The sequence below is a fragment of the Vombatus ursinus genome, unplaced genomic scaffold, assembly GCF_900497805.2.
Source record: "Vombatus ursinus unplaced genomic scaffold, bare-nosed wombat genome assembly UNPS02004573.1, whole genome shotgun sequence".
Taxonomy (NCBI): Eukaryota; Metazoa; Chordata; class Mammalia; order Diprotodontia; family Vombatidae; genus Vombatus; species Vombatus ursinus.
This window is the reverse complement of record NW_020944351.1, coordinates 1,274,967-1,290,285: the sequence shown is the minus strand read 5'-3', so window position 1 is coordinate 1,290,285 and position 15,319 is coordinate 1,274,967. Positions and strand designations below refer to the sequence as shown.

General features: G+C 39.4%; 1 protein-coding gene and 1 pseudogene across 2 annotated transcripts in view; both read left to right on the top strand.

Annotated features, from left to right (window-relative positions):
• The window catches only part of LOC114024764, a 41,048-nt pseudogene extending 37,118 nt beyond the window's left edge, over nt 1–3,930 (top strand).
• A 4,313-nt stretch (nt 3,931–8,243) lies between these two features.
• The window catches only part of PHF6 (PHD finger protein 6), a 35,223-nt gene continuing 28,147 nt past the window's right edge, over nt 8,244–15,319 (top strand). The window contains exons 1-3 of one of the 2 annotated variants that reach the window (XM_027837859.1): nt 8,244–8,414; nt 12,672–12,855; nt 13,060–13,161. In XM_027837859.1, the coding sequence (XP_027693660.1) occupies nt 12,718–12,855; nt 13,060–13,161 (240 nt within the window). In that variant the 5' untranslated portion in view covers nt 8,244–8,414; nt 12,672–12,717. Of the gene's footprint in view, nt 8,415–9,823; nt 9,914–12,671; nt 12,856–13,059; nt 13,162–15,319 lie in introns of those variants that run through there. The other variant, XM_027837865.1, reaches the window with a different exon arrangement.

Below are 15,319 nucleotides of genomic sequence, written 5' to 3'. Positions count from 1 at the left end.
GTAGAACAAAGCACCACCTCAGAGGTTCGAGGCCAACAAGGTGTCCCCCATAGATGTGTAAAAATTATAACCAAGATTCCTTGAATTGTGGAACAGAGAAAATTTTGTTTGACCCTCTGATTATTAATAAAAAGCAAAGATTTTACAGGGAGAGGTATGCTGGCCAAAGGTGTTTGTCACTATCTTAGAGAATGCACAGTGCAGACTCCAAAGGGAAAAAGAATTCTCTGTTGGTAGTCAGGTCTTCCTAATGCTACTGTTTGTAAATGGCATTTTGGAAGATAATAGACTCTCCTAAATGAGATTCATAATCACTCAGAAGGATGGATAGAGTTCCTACATACAACCTTGACTTGATGTTTCATTATTTATGAGGCCTTTAATCATAATGTGGTTTTTCTATGCATTTCTCTTAATTTTATCTGATTGCTATGGCCTTAAACCTCATGAAATCATGAAAGAAAAGAAGGGGAAGGGAATAAATATTTATATAATGCTTCCTACATGCAAGGCAGTCTGCTAAGAGCTTTATTTTTACAAATATTATCTCATTTGATCCTTACAACAATCTTGTGAGGGAGGTGTAATTATAATCTCCATTTTACAGTTGAGGAAAGTGAGGCAAACAAAGGTCACACAGCTAATAAGTGATTGAAGCTGGATTTGAATTCAGGTCTTCCTGACTCCAGGACCAGTGTTCTATCCATTGTGCCACCAGATGCCCCTTCAATTTTTTTTTTATTCAGTTAAAGTATAATGGATTTTAAAAGATTCTGTCCCACTATATTCTTTGCATCTGTATGAGTATAAATTCCTATGGCTTTTTTTTCTTTTTAAAAAATAACTTTTTATGCATGTGTTTTCTACATTACCATAATTTTCCCCAGTATATCTCCCAATCCCCACCCAAAGAGCCAGCCCCTATAACAAAGAGCAAAACTCTTCTAAAACAGAGAGTGTTTGAATGGGCAATGATATGAGTTAACTGGAAAAGTATACGGAGTCAGATTATAGAGGACCTTAAATGCAAAGCTAAGGATTTTGTATTTTTACAGAAGATTTCTAAGTATTATAGGATGGAGGAGGAAGTGGGGAGGGGTAACCTTGATCATATATGTGATTTAGAAATAAAAGTTTGTCAGTTTTGTGTAGAATGGAATGGATGTGGGAGTGGAAGCAGAGAGACCAAATAGTACTATTAGAATAATCTAAGCAATGAGAGTCTGAACTAGGGCAGAGGCTATGTGAGTGAACAGAAGGGAATTGAAGTTAGGGAATTCTAGAAAGTTGGCAGAATTAGCTATAACATGAGAAACAGGAACGCTGTACATGGTGGCAGGTGAGATTGGCAGTAGATAGCAAGCATAGAGTTCCAGACTGGCAGTTAGCATCAAGAATGTATAGCAGCAGGAACATAGGGAACATAGTCATGTTAACTGTGGCTTGGAGCCAGGACTACAGAGGGCAAAGCAGGACTTGAGATCCAGAGGAATTAGAATATCAGGTAAAGATTTAGACACAAGGGGACAAGACAGGGTCTAAGTTATCAGGTAAGGGGTTGATCATCTTCCATTCTTCATAACTTCTCAGTGTCATTGCTCACACTACTATCACAAATGTCAGAGTTGAACACTCTGTTTGAAGGTAACTTCGAAATCATCTAATCCAACTGACTTATTTTATAAAACTGAGCCTCAAACACCTCTTCCCCTGGTCATAAGAAGGACTATTCTATCTCTATTCCTCACTGAGGCTCACCTCTTTATCCCACTCCCTCTGACTTCCTTCTACATTTTACTCCAGCAGTCATCCCTTTCATCTCATACACTGCAGTATCCCTTTCTCAAATGATTCTTTTTCATCTGTTTACAAACATGTTCAGCTCTCCCAAATCCTAAAGAAGCTGAGACTTGTTATCTCTCTTTTCTCCCTTATTACTACATATAAACCTATTAAAAACTATCTACAACCAGTTGCCAGTCTTCTATACTCAACAATGTCTACTGCAACTGTTCTCTAATAACTGTTTCACTAATAAATGATTGTCATATTCAGTGGGCTTCCTTCAGTCCTCATTCTTCCTGAAGAGTATAACCCAGATTTTGGGGGAGGGGAAAGATTTTTTTTTTGCTCTGTTTGCTCTTTTAAAAAAATTTTTAAGTTAAATTATATTTTATTTTCAGTTTTTCTCTTCCTCATCATTAAGAAAGCAAGAAAAACAAAACTCCTGTTACAAATACATATAGTCAAGCAAAACAAATTCTTACATTGGCCATTTACCATCTGTTCCTACTATGTCATCTTAATAAATAACTTGGCTAAAAAGCTCATTAGATCAACAGCCCCATGAAAAATACTCCAAAATATTATTAATTGAAGAAATTCAAATTAAAACAACTCCACGGTTCCACTTCACATTCATTAGATTGGCAAAGATGACATAAAAGGAAAATGATAATTGTTGGAGGAGCTGAGGGAAGACAGGCACCTTATTGCACTGCTAGTAGAGCTGGGAATTAATCCAGCCATTCTGAATGGCAATTTGGAACTAGGCCCCAAAAGTCACTAAACTGTGCATCCCCTTTGATCCAGGTATACCACTACAAGGCCTATGCCCTTAAAAAAAAAAACCTTAAAGAGAAATGGGGAGAAAATTTAGAACTCAAAATCTTATGGAAGTAAATGGTGAACACCAAAGATAAATAAATAATTTTTTAAAAGCCCTAAAGAGGTAAAGAACCCATATATGCAAAAAAAAAAGTTTATAGTGGCTTTTTTTGTTATAGCAACAGGGGAAATGCACATCATATAGAGATGGCTGAATAAGTTATGATATATGAATTTAATGTAATAGTAATGAGACATTAAAAATAATGAAAGAAATTGTTCCAGAGAAAACTAGATAGACTTTATGAACTAATGCAAAGGGAAGTGAATGAGACAAGGAGAACAATTTGTACAATAATAACAGCATCGGAAAAAACAACAATCGGGACAAGCTGAATCAACAACCAATCATGATTCCAGAAGAACGAAGATGAAAGAATCCTTCCCACCTCTTGGTGGAGAGATGATGGACAGGAGGTACAGAATTAGATATACAGTATTGGACATGGATAATATGTGGATTTATTTTGCTTTACTATCCTTTATATGTTGTGTTTTCCCTTTTATATTAGGATTATATATTATATTTATATTAGGATTGTGTTTTCCCCTTTATATTGGGGGGGACTTGTGAAGGGAGACAGTTATTGAAAATATTGCCCCCCCAAAAAAAGAAGTCAAAAAGAAATAAAAGAGGGTCACTGAAGCATCCTTTAAAATGTACAGAAGGGAACAGAAGAAAGTTTAGAGAGAAACAGGGAAATAGGAAAGCTCAGAAAGTAATGTATTGAATTTATGTGTGTGTGTGTGTGTGTGTGTGTGTGTGTGTTTTAAGGAAGCTGTGCTTAATGGATTCACAGTTCCATATATAAGCCTCTTTTCTATTTTCCTTTGTGTATAGAAATGTTCCCTTTTGTGCTCATTAAATTTAGAATAAAAATAGAATTAAATTACCTTAAAAAAAGCTCATTGAGTTAATAGGAAACATACCAGTTGGGGGCTTGTGAGTGACAGCACTAGAAAACCAGTTTTTCATGATTACCCCACTAGAACCATGAGAGAGAATAGTACAGCACCACTCTAGGTCCCCAACCTTCCAATGTAAGTGTGACTTTTGATGGGGTGAGCACAAACTGGGTGTTATACTGTGGGAATTTCATCATTTGGGAGCCTTTTGCATTTCCCCTGGAGAGATCCTTGGATCTCACACACACACACACACACACACACACACACCCCTAGTTCATAGAGAAACACTGGAGAAGAATTGATATGTGTTTGAGTGTGGGGGGGTTCCTCTTCTTTGTTTTAGACTGTAATTGAACAGTACATTTTCTGATGTTTCCCCTTCAAGTCAGACCAGTTGTGATGAATTTGACAGCTGAGTGGAGGATGAACTAAGTGGGGAGAGACTGGTGGCAGAGAAATCAACCAACAGTCCGTGGTAATAGACCAATAGTCCTGATGAGGGCTCTACCAGCATGGTAGTAATGTAAAGATGGACGGATATGTACATGAGAGATATTAAGAAGGTAAAATCGACAAGACTTGACAACAAATTTAAAAAGAGGGATGAGAATGAGGAGTAGAGGATGACACCTAGGTTTTGAGCCTGGGTGACTGGGAAGATGGTGATGCCCCCCACAGTATTAGAGAAGCCATAAAGAGGGAAAGGTTTTGGGGGGAAAAGAAAATGAGTTTGTTTTTTGACATGCTGAGTTTAATATGTCTACGGGACATCAAGTTTGAGATGTCCAATAAGCAACTGAAGATTTGAGACTGGTGGTCAGAAGAGACTTTAGGGCTGGACAGGTAGATTTGAGAATCTACATAGAGATAATAATTAAATCCATGGGAACTGATGAGATCACCAAGTGAAATAACAGAGATGGAAAAGTCCCATAGTCTTTAGGGTATAGTGGTAAAGCAGATGGTAATTTCTCTTCTTTTATGTAATTTTCACTGATAAAAAGCATATCAGTTTCTGATGTTGATCTATTTGACAAGGCCAAGGACTTTGGTGGCAAGAACTTTATTTTCAGGGTTTTTAGTAACTGTAGCTGTAGCACCTGCAGGAGCAGTCCCCAGGCTATATCTTCCCAGGGGCTGCTTCCCAGTATGGTGGCTGAGGGCACTGGGCTGGAAACATTGTTATTCCCAAGGCCCTCGAATTCAGGGTCTTGGGCTGTTTCCATTAAGATCTGAGTAGTCAAGGTGGTGGTAGTAATAGTCTGACTTGTCTGGCTCATGCTGCCTCTTCTTCAAGGTGCCCTGCTGGTTCAGCTAGGCTGGTTTGCCTGAGATGTATGTGCATGTATGGCAGTTGATGGGGATGGCTGGCCCCTTCTCCATAGGCATTGACAGCTGTGAAGACTGGGCTGGAATCTGGACTGGTGGTCTGTGAGGTGCTGCCGCTTCCAGGGCTCCTCCCTGTTGGTGGCAATTGATCAGCAGTTGTTGCTGGTGCTGAGGAGAAAGGTGGTATGAAGAAGGTAACAGGGTTAGGTCCTGCAGTGAAGGATAGAAAGTGTGAGTAAGACCTTTAAGAAAGAAGAAAGAATCTGAAAAAGCCACAAGTATTTAACACATTCAATATTATATCATGCATTGTTAAGGGAACCACCAGCCTATGTTAGCACAATGTGACTACTCTTAGTGGCATCTAAATGATGACAATTGGGTTAATAAACAGAACCTGAAGTTAAACACCATTTAATTCAGATCTGAAAACAAAGTGGATTTATTGATCTTCTCCTGCCCCTAACTCCTACAGCACTAGTTTGTACTTCTCTTGTGGGATTCTACTGTGGTTTGTAGTGATTGTATCCCCGTCAGCTACCAAATAGGCATACTCAGTAAGTGCATATTTTTTGTTTTGTTTTGTCTACATCTGTGATTTTATCAATGTGGAAGAACTCTCTGGTGTAGAAGCAACCTCCAGTGATGCAGAGTGGCAACTCCTTTGCAACTGACAATCTTAGAGAGTTGCCTAGGGCACCAAAAGGCTAAGTGACTTTCCTATGATCATACAACTTGTATATAACACAGGCAGATAGATATTGAAGTGGATTGAGACTGAGTCTGGAGTAAGGAAGACTTGAGTTCAAATAAAGCCTCAAACAGTTATTATTAACCATGTGACTCTGGACAAGTCACTAAACTTCTCTTTACCTCAGTTAGCTCAACTGGTAAATGGGGAAAATAATAAGATCTACCTCCCAGGATTATTGTGAGGATAAAATGAGACAATATTTGTAAAGTGCTTAGCACAGTACTTGGTATATAATATATGTTCAATAAATATTTCTTTCCTTCCTTCCTGACTGAAAATGTGGTTCTCTATGCAATACTGGCCCACACTGCATAACAAAAGAATGAATAAAAGTAGTCAAGCTATAAGCAAACAAAAATTTTATAGAAATCAAAAAGGTGATTCATTGCATGGGTACCATAGCTCTACAGGCATTCTGCCATCACTACCACAAAATTGGCACATGGGTGAAAACTTGGTGGAAATTGCCCCTTAGGGACAGATATTTTGAATCTGTTTTCAAAAGTCCCATAAATGTTTTGAACATAGACATGTTCTAGTCTTTTTATTAAAGACCCTGCAGCCTTACTTGCTTTAACAGTAGGCCTGTGTATAAGAGCTGGTATACACCCCAAAATAGTCTAATAATTCAGGTTTGATCGCACTACAAAAAAAACAAAGAAAGATTAGTGTCTGGAAAACCCACAGATGAAAGAGTATCTAGGAGGAGAATATAGTCAGCAGTTCCAAATGCTACAGAGGTCAAGAAGGATAAAGATTTGAGAAAAGGCTATCATATCTGGCAGTATTGATGACTGGTAATTTAGGAAAGAGTAGTTTCATTTAGTGATGAGGTTGGAAGCCAGATTACAAAGGATGGGAAAGTGAATGAGAGAAGTGGAGGTAAAGAGAGGAGACGGCTGGGAGTTTGGCTGTGATAGGGAAGAAAGACATAGGCCAATAACTTGAGAGGCTGGTAGGGTCAAGCGAGGGTTCCTTAAGGATGGGGGAGACCTGGGATTGTTTGTAAGGCTCAAGGAAGGAACCAGTAAATAGGAAGGGATTGAAGATTAGAGAGACTGGCAATTTGCTGAAAATTTCTGGAGGGAGGGGATCAAAAGTACTTAAAGGAATTCGTTGTGCTGTTAAGAGCTGCCTCTTCACCAAAGACTAGAGAAAAGGAGAGAATGGAGAATGATGTCAAAGGGTTTTGAGATGTAGTAGAGGGAAGAAGGAAGAACAGGGAAGAAAAGGGATCTCATAATGAATGGCCTCTATTTTCTCCATAAAGTATAAGGTGAGGTCTTCAACTGGGCTGGTGGTGGGAGGTCTAGAGGTGAAAATGTTTTCGAATAGCCACAGCAGGGAGCGTGATAAAGACCCAATTAGAGAAGAGAAAAAGGATTGCTTTGTTGTAATAAAGCCCCAGTTAAGATTAGATAACGTGAATTTGTAGTGGAACCTGTCAGCAGAGTAGTTTGACTTCTACCAGCTCCTTTAAGAAGTATGTGTATTTGGAGTCTGGATACCAGAATTCAAAACCATTCCACTTATTATTTAACCTGTAAAACGAAGTAGTTGTTCTAGATGGCCTCTGAAGTTCCTTTCTTATCCACAACTATGACCCCATCAATCTCCTTCTTTGCCTCCCAGTTCCCTCCTTTAAAGCTCTTTGAAGGTCAGGGACTGTTTCACTTTTGTTTTTATATCCCTAGTATCCCAGTGCCTGGCACATAGTAGGCCCTTAATTAATACTTGTTAACCAGCAGATCTCTAAAGTGCTTTCCAGTTCTCAAATTCTAAGATCCTAAATCCTTGTTGCTACTTAGTCTAATCTCTGGTACTGTACAACATAATTTAAAGGGCATGGATCTTCTCTTCTAGGAGCTTAAACACCAAACTGGAAACGAAAAAATATCGAACAGATACACAGGATGATACCAGGGCAAACCTACCCCTGTACTACTAGGAAATCAAACCAACCCCCCAAAACCTCAAAGCCTTTTCCTTCCTGCCATCTTTAGTGACACAAGACATTGTGGGGCTTTCTCTGGCTTGAAGTCTCAACCTGTGGGGCCCCTGGGCTGATCCCTGAAGCAATGGGGCCTACAGAGAGCCTGGGCCACCTGGGTTCTCCCCTCAGCTGTGGGATAGCCTAAAGCAAGACGATTTCCCCAGCGGGAGGCGGCCCCAAAAAAGAGGCCCCGCAGAGATGCTGTGTGACAAGAAGGACAAAATGGAAGGGAAAGTGCTTTGAATGCTAGGGCCCGCCTCCGCCCCACACGGTTTACAGCCCCAACCCTGGCTTTCTTCCCCCACCTCCCGCCGCCAATGAGGAAGGGCTCGCTTTCCCTCCCTTTCTCCCCTCTCTTCCCGGGCCCCATCTCAAAGCAACGCCCCCGGGCCCAGGCAAGGCGCCGCGGCGGCAGTCGAGCAGCAGAGAGGGGGCCTCGAGCCCTGCCTCCGCCCGAGCCGCGCCTCCCGCGCATGCGCCGCCGCGCCACTCGGCCCCGGAGGAGGTGCCTAGGCGACCAATCGGGGTTCCCGGCGCGCCGGGAACGTGCCTACGCTACTCGGGGTCGGCTGCGTGCGAGGGGAGGGGGGGCCGACGTCAGGGTGTTCGGCTGGAGCCCCGTCTCTCCTCGAATGAAAGGAAACAATCTCCGGCGGCTTCGAACTGCTCCCGAGCCGCCGCCGCAGGAGTCCCGCCGCCCGAGCCCGCTCCCGCTCGCTTCCGTCCGCTCCGCCGGCCCTGCCTCGTTCCTGGGCCCAGTCGGTGAGTTGCCCGCGCGCGCCTGCCCCCCGGCCCGCCCGCGCGCCGGCATTGCCTACCCCGAGGCCCCAAGTCCCGCTCCCGGGAGTTGAAGGAGAAGGAGGAGGAGGATGGCGGCCGCCGCCCCTGCCTCTGCTGCGGGGGGACTCTCAGTGGGCTCCGCCGCATTGTGCAGGACCCCGGGACCGAGCCTTAGCGGCCTCTTGCAGGAGGGGCCCAGCCGGGGGGACGGGGAGCCGAGAAGGGGGCGTTTCGGGGAGTGGGGAGGACGGGTGCCCAGGTAGAGAGGTGCTCGCCCTTTTGGAGGGAGAACCTGGGGGCTCTGGGTTCTTGGGAAGGGGAGGGTCCCAGTCTGCGGGGAGTGCGCTGGGGGTAGGGGGAACGGGTGGGGGAGGGGCCGGCCCGGGGGAAGGAGAGATGAAAAGAAACTATTGGGGGGGAAAGTCTAGTTTCTTGGGTGAATCGGGGAGGTCCTGACTTTTGCAAAGGGTTCAGGGATCATCCCAGGTTTTAGGGGAGTTGGAGGGAAGCTAGGGGGGAGCTGGAGCAGGGTGCTTGGAGAGGGTGGGGATCCTTCTGTGCGGGTTCACAGCAAGTCTTCGAGAGTTCCTCGAGGCCCTAATGTGGGGAGAGGTGTCATTAGTGAAAGGGGCCGCTATCCAGGTAAGTAGCATCGAGTTGAAAGGCGCCTGATTTGGGATCCTTGTGCGTCTCTTTTTGTCCTGAAGTGGACCAGCCGGACAAAAAATAACTATCGAACGCCTGTTCTGTGAGACATTGTAATTGTTGTCTCCTCCGAAAAATCCCACACCCTCCCCTTTTTGGTGGTCTTACAGCCTCGAGAGTCAACCTCAGTTATACATTTGGGGCTGCTGTGGGCTCTCTTTGTATTTCTGGGTTCCTAACTGGAAAATCCTCTCACTTGTCCTTTGAGCAACTGCAGAAGACAGTAAAGAAAAATCTGATACTAACCAGCCCTCCAAATTCAAAGGCCCTTCCGGTACATTTTATTCATTTAGCATATTTTTTCAAACACACAAGTTTTCTCGGAATTCAGTTTCTCCGTGGTTGAAAATCTTACAATCACGTTTACATGTTGCTTTTACCTATCTGCCCTACAGCTTTATTTTTCATGAGACTTCTAATTCATCTGGATCCAAAAATCATATGGTAAAAGTCCAATAAATGTTTGTTAAATTTCACCGAAAATAAAGATTAGACTGAATGTGATTCTCGGGTACAGAATGAACTGATTCTGTGCTCTTCAAGCTGATGCTGTGCTCTTGAATGCTCTCCTTGATGTTTGGTTTACTTGCGGTACCAGGGTGCTACACAATGATCTAGGAAAATCGCAAAAGCATTGATTTGCTTCAATCTAACTGATCTAGCTCTTAATTATGTTCCAGACATTTAAATGATGTTTTGCAGTAAACAGTTGTAAGGCAAACAGTTAAAAGGACATTGAAGAACAAAACTTTTAAGGAGAAAGGCACAGTCGAAGGGTGAGAGCATCCAACTTTGAGCTTTATATGCACACACACACAAAAGCTTTTTGGACTAAAAATAAATTCCCATCTGGCTATGAACCCCTTAATATAGGTTCTTGGCAAACCCCCAGATCTTCCTAGGTAGAGATCACAAATGTCGTGCTGTGAGCTCAAAATCTGTATTTTATGGCATATTGCTGGGGAGTCATTGTTTCCTCAATAAACTTCTTTTCAGGTTTTACAAGGTGGCTACAAAAAATTTTAATGAAGTCTATACACTTAAGCATTATTCAGGTTAGAGTGGAAAATCCCACTTATTCCATTTTTCAGGAAAATAACTTAATTGGTTTGATCCATACTTTGCCTATTTTTCTCTTTATGAATCTAAACTATTTTGTGCTTTTTTAATCTATAAACATTTTTGTATCAGTTGAATTTATGCCATCAGTTTACTCTTTCAGACTTTGTAGTCTTTGATACAAAGAGTAGTAGGCTATCTAAATTATGATGAGGAAATTGACCCTTTCATAAGCTGAGAAGATTTCAAGACTAGATAAAAGTTACCTTTTTTTTTTGACAATAAAAAGTGTTCACTTGTTTTCAGTTCCAGATCTTCTTCCTCACAACCCAAAATAATTTTTTTATTTGTCATAGGCCGTTTTATGGCCAATGATGGGAATTTATAGAAACTACTTTAAAAATTAAATTCAACAAAAATGTCTATTATACAGATTAAATATATCTATCTATATCTAGCTATCTATAATATAGCATTCTTTCTTTGGGAGGGGAATATGGAGAATACAGAATGGTGGTTTTAGAATGATTGCTTGGGATCAAAAAAAATTAATTTAGAATTTGACCGTTAGATGGAAAATCTTGGGGTGATTTCTAAATTTTGATGTTTTGCATATTTATCTACGATAGATAATTTAAAGATTTTGGCAGCTATACATAAATAGGATAAAGCAGCTGTTCACATACTTGCATGAGCAAATGTGCAAATACTTCTTTTGTTTCTCTTTTAAATTCTTTTTTATTTTAGGATTGATTTCCATCAGTTTCAAAGTATATCGTGGTGCCATGAATAAAGCATTTTTATAAATCATTAGGAATGCCATCTTAAAAATTGTGATAGCAGCAAGTTAGATTAAAAGCTCCTAAAACAGAAACTATTAGTTCCTTTTAAGTTTCAAATTTAAAGGAAAATTACTAATAAATTATAAGAAAAGGAAGTATATTTCTCTCTGGCATACTTTAACATTTGATATAATATTTTAATTTTTCATATTGTTGGAAAATGCTGCAAAGTTTATTAAAGTAAATTTGCTCCCCCCCCCAAAAAAAACTGTCTTCTTATAGGTAGACAAGTGCTCTTCAACAAAAGATAAGATATAATAATGGTGATTATTTTAAAAACAAAATTCTTGAATGAAGTTATATAAGATATGCTACGTATTCAGCAAGCCGTGGACCCTGAACTGTTCAGTTGAATGTAAAATTATACGTTCTGTTGGATTTGAGATTATAGAAAATTAATGTAATTCAGTCAAAACTTATCTTAAATGCTTTCTCCGCAATGGCTCTCAATGGGATACTTTTCCCCTCTTCCCTTTGTTTTTAAGTATGCCATTTACTATCATTATTTTACTTTAATTAAAATTAAAGTTCATTTGGAAAATTTTTCCACTTATTACTGTTGAGGTTTCTGCATTTAGGTCGCTGTCATATTTTACCCCTAAGGCCTACCTAATTAACAACAAAGCTGTGAGTCACTGAAAGAGATTACAGTATTGATGTATAAATCAGCAAGTTCTAAAATCCTAAATTTTTTAGTGTAGTATTATTAACTTAAATTTTCCTTTACCATAGAAAAAGAAATACAATGGTGTAAAAGTAATTTGACAAAATAAATATTCAAGATATTTCTTTAGAATTGAAATTTTGAGTTATTAACAAAATAATTGCAGGAAAGTTGTTATGATTAGTAACCATGTAATAATCATAGCATAATGAGGGCCCTTTTTGGAAAAAGGAGTAATGAGATGTTTACCATTAATCTCTTTTTCACAGTATGATCATAAGTGAAGTCTCTGCTGGTCTCTCTGCCTATAAAATTATAGATCTGTATCCTTGTACCATTTCATCTCACACCTTTTAAAAATAGTTTCTAATTAATGTCACTGTGACTTGCTTCCTTATCTCTGAAAGTCTATATAAAGAAAAGATAAATTTATTTCACTTTCATTGTTTTATTGAGACATGAAACTTAACTCTTTTCTGACTATTGTGAGTATAGAATGTTAGTCAATTATACTTTTTTTGGTTGTCATTGTATACTATGACCTGTAATTCTTTTTTTTCCCCCAGGGGCATCTAAATTTGCTTTTAAAAAAAAAATTGCTACTTCTGTCAAAAGACATTGACTTATTTTTTTATATCATGCACATGTAGATCAAGTAGAGATGTTATGCACATAATTATAATATTTTCCATTTTCCATTGGGCTGAATGATGGGTCCTCTTCCAGATTTTAAGATTCTAAAATTGTAGTTCAGGAGCTATTTCTATAAACTTTACCTGGGAAGCGTTCATTTGTAGTGCCTTTTGATTGTGGTCGCATCTTGTGCTTCAATATGAATTTATGTATATATTAGACAGATTTCTCAAAATGAGTGTCTTTTTTTAATTATATGGCAAATACAAAAGAATTTAGACAAGGAGGCAATTTTAAGATGGAATGAACAGTTGTTGCCTTTTTTATTCTCTGTAGCATTTTTTGAGACTTAAAGTGGCATTCTAAAGGCAATTTAAAAATCATGTCAAGCTCAGTTGGACAGAAAAAAGGGTCTACAAGACAGCGCAAATGTGGCTTTTGTAAATCTAATAGAGACAAAGAATGTGGACAGTTATTGATATCTGAAAACCAGAAGGTGGCAGCACATCACAAATGTATGGTAAGTACAGTAAAAAACACAAAAAGAAGATATTCATTAGACTAGGAAAATATTAATTAGTGTTAAAATCTCAACTAACTCTTTATGGAAATCGTATATGACTGACGACACACTGTTTTGATTAGAAATGTTCCCGTGTTGGGTTTTACTGTAATGCCTTAATATAAGAAGCTTTTAAAATGTTGTCTTTTGTATAACTTATAGCTTTTTTCATCTGCATTGGTGACCTCACACTCTGATAATGAGAGTCTTGGTGGATTTTCTATTGAAGATGTTCAAAAGGAAATAAAAAGAGGCACTAAACTGGTAAGTTAGTATGTACTGCCAAAGATGAAATTTATGCATTTCATAGTGTATAAAACTATTTGCTTGTTATGGTGTGCCCTTTAAAAACCAGCCTTTTTATGGGTCATTGGAACCTAAGGTATGATAAATAACATAGACCAAATGCAGAGCAAAAGAGCTTTGAATATGTATTTATATGTATATATGTGCATGTACATATATATGTATATATGGCTTATTCAGATGGGTATAGTGTTCCCATTTTCACCAAAAAAAAATAAGAATTTGAGGATAGAGTAAGTATACTTAATTAGCCAATTAATTAGTTTGGTGTAATGTGCAAAGTTTTTTATACTAAACAAGTAGTCTGTGATGTCTTTTTTCCCCATCATGAAATGCTGATGTATTTTGATGTCATAAAATTATTGTGACCAACACAAATGAGAAAGGTAATATAGTTTTACTAAGAAGATGTTTATCCTTGAATAAAAAACATGATTTTCTGGTGATAGAAGATATAAGTAATATTTGTGAAGTTAGCTATTTGAGATTTTAATAGCTTCTGGGGAACTTTGTGGAAATTTTACTGAAACCATACTAGTAAAATAAACTAGCAGTTCTGCTGTCAGTAAGATGACTGGGAAGTTGCTGTTGCCCATTGTTGTAGGAAAGTAGTGTTATCTTCTTTAAAATTTGTGAAATGAAGAAACGTTTCAAAGTCATTTCTATTTTAATCTTGAAAATTTTACTCAAAAGATCTTCTTTCTCACATTTGAGTATTCCTTGGTTTAGTCTCTTTATTAAAATATGTTTATTGAAAGTAAAATGATTGAACATGCCTTTCCAGTGTCCCTCTCCAGTCCTTCTTACACACAGCTGCCAAATTGGTGTTCCTGAAGCTCTGCTCTGCCTATGGCACTCCCCTGCTCCAGAAGCTTCAGTGATTTCCTGTTGCCTTTAGGATAAAACACCAGATCCTCTGACATTTAAAGCCCTTCATGGGCTGGCTCCAGCCTTCCTTTCCAGCCTGATTTCACATTACTCCCCCCTACACACCCTAGGTTCCAGCCAGACTGGCCTGTTGCTATTTCCTGTACATGACATTCCATCTTTCCCACTCTGGTGCCTTTGCACAGGCTAGCCCTCCTGTTTGGAATGCTCTCTCTTCCCTCAGCCCTTTGGGATCCTTGGCTCCCTTCGGGGCTTAGCTCCAGTGCCACCTCCTACCCAAGGCCTTTCTGAGTGCCTAGTTGTTATCCCCCACCCTGTGACATTGCTTCACATTAATTTAGGACATGTTTTGTCCTCCGGCAGAATGTAAGCTCCTTGAGGGCAGTTTCATCTCGTTCTTTGTACTCCCCTCTGCTTGTTGAATTATTGAAGGCACTTCTCTAACTTGCTGTCATCTCACTGTTTTAAAGACGGAGTTAGTTACACAGAGGAGTGATCCAGTTTGTCCTCTAAGATATATTTCAGAATCTGTTTAGACATAAAATGAAATGGTGATGGGAGGGGGGAGGTAATCATGATGATGATGAAACAGGTATTTTGTTGAGGCAAGAATAATACCATATTGAGGGATTAAGAAAAAGCAATTTTAAGAGAGATAGTCAAAGGAAGTTATTTTTGGTGGAGAGGGATGGTGGGTCTTTTCCCCTTAGTTCCTCCTGTTAGGATCAGAATACAGATACTATAGTCCTGAGTATTCAAAAAGCAAAACATTTTCTATAATCTGATTTTATTTTTGAAAATAAAGAACATTAAAAGACTTAAGTTTCTCTCGTGCCTCTCCGAACTTTAGAGTTCATTGGAAAGCCCCATATTTAGGGTTGGTTGTTTTTTTTTTTTTTTTATGACCTTCACTCTAAGTTAGCTTAAAGAAAAGGGAGATTTGCTGAAATATAACAACACTCTTTATCCTTCTGTCACATTCAGCTATAGGGTAACAGTGCTATTTACTTGAACTCCTTTGAACCTGGAATGACATTACCTCCGAATGTCTTTGTTAACATAGTACATGTTTCTAGAATGTGGACATAAGTACTGACTTAGGATGATTTATTCTCCATCTGCAAGACTAAGTAGCCACAACTTTATTTTAACTTCAGGAAGCCTTGTGTCACTGCAGTAGGCATTGCATTCCTATTGTTGTTAATTGAGGTACCACACGCTTCACCTC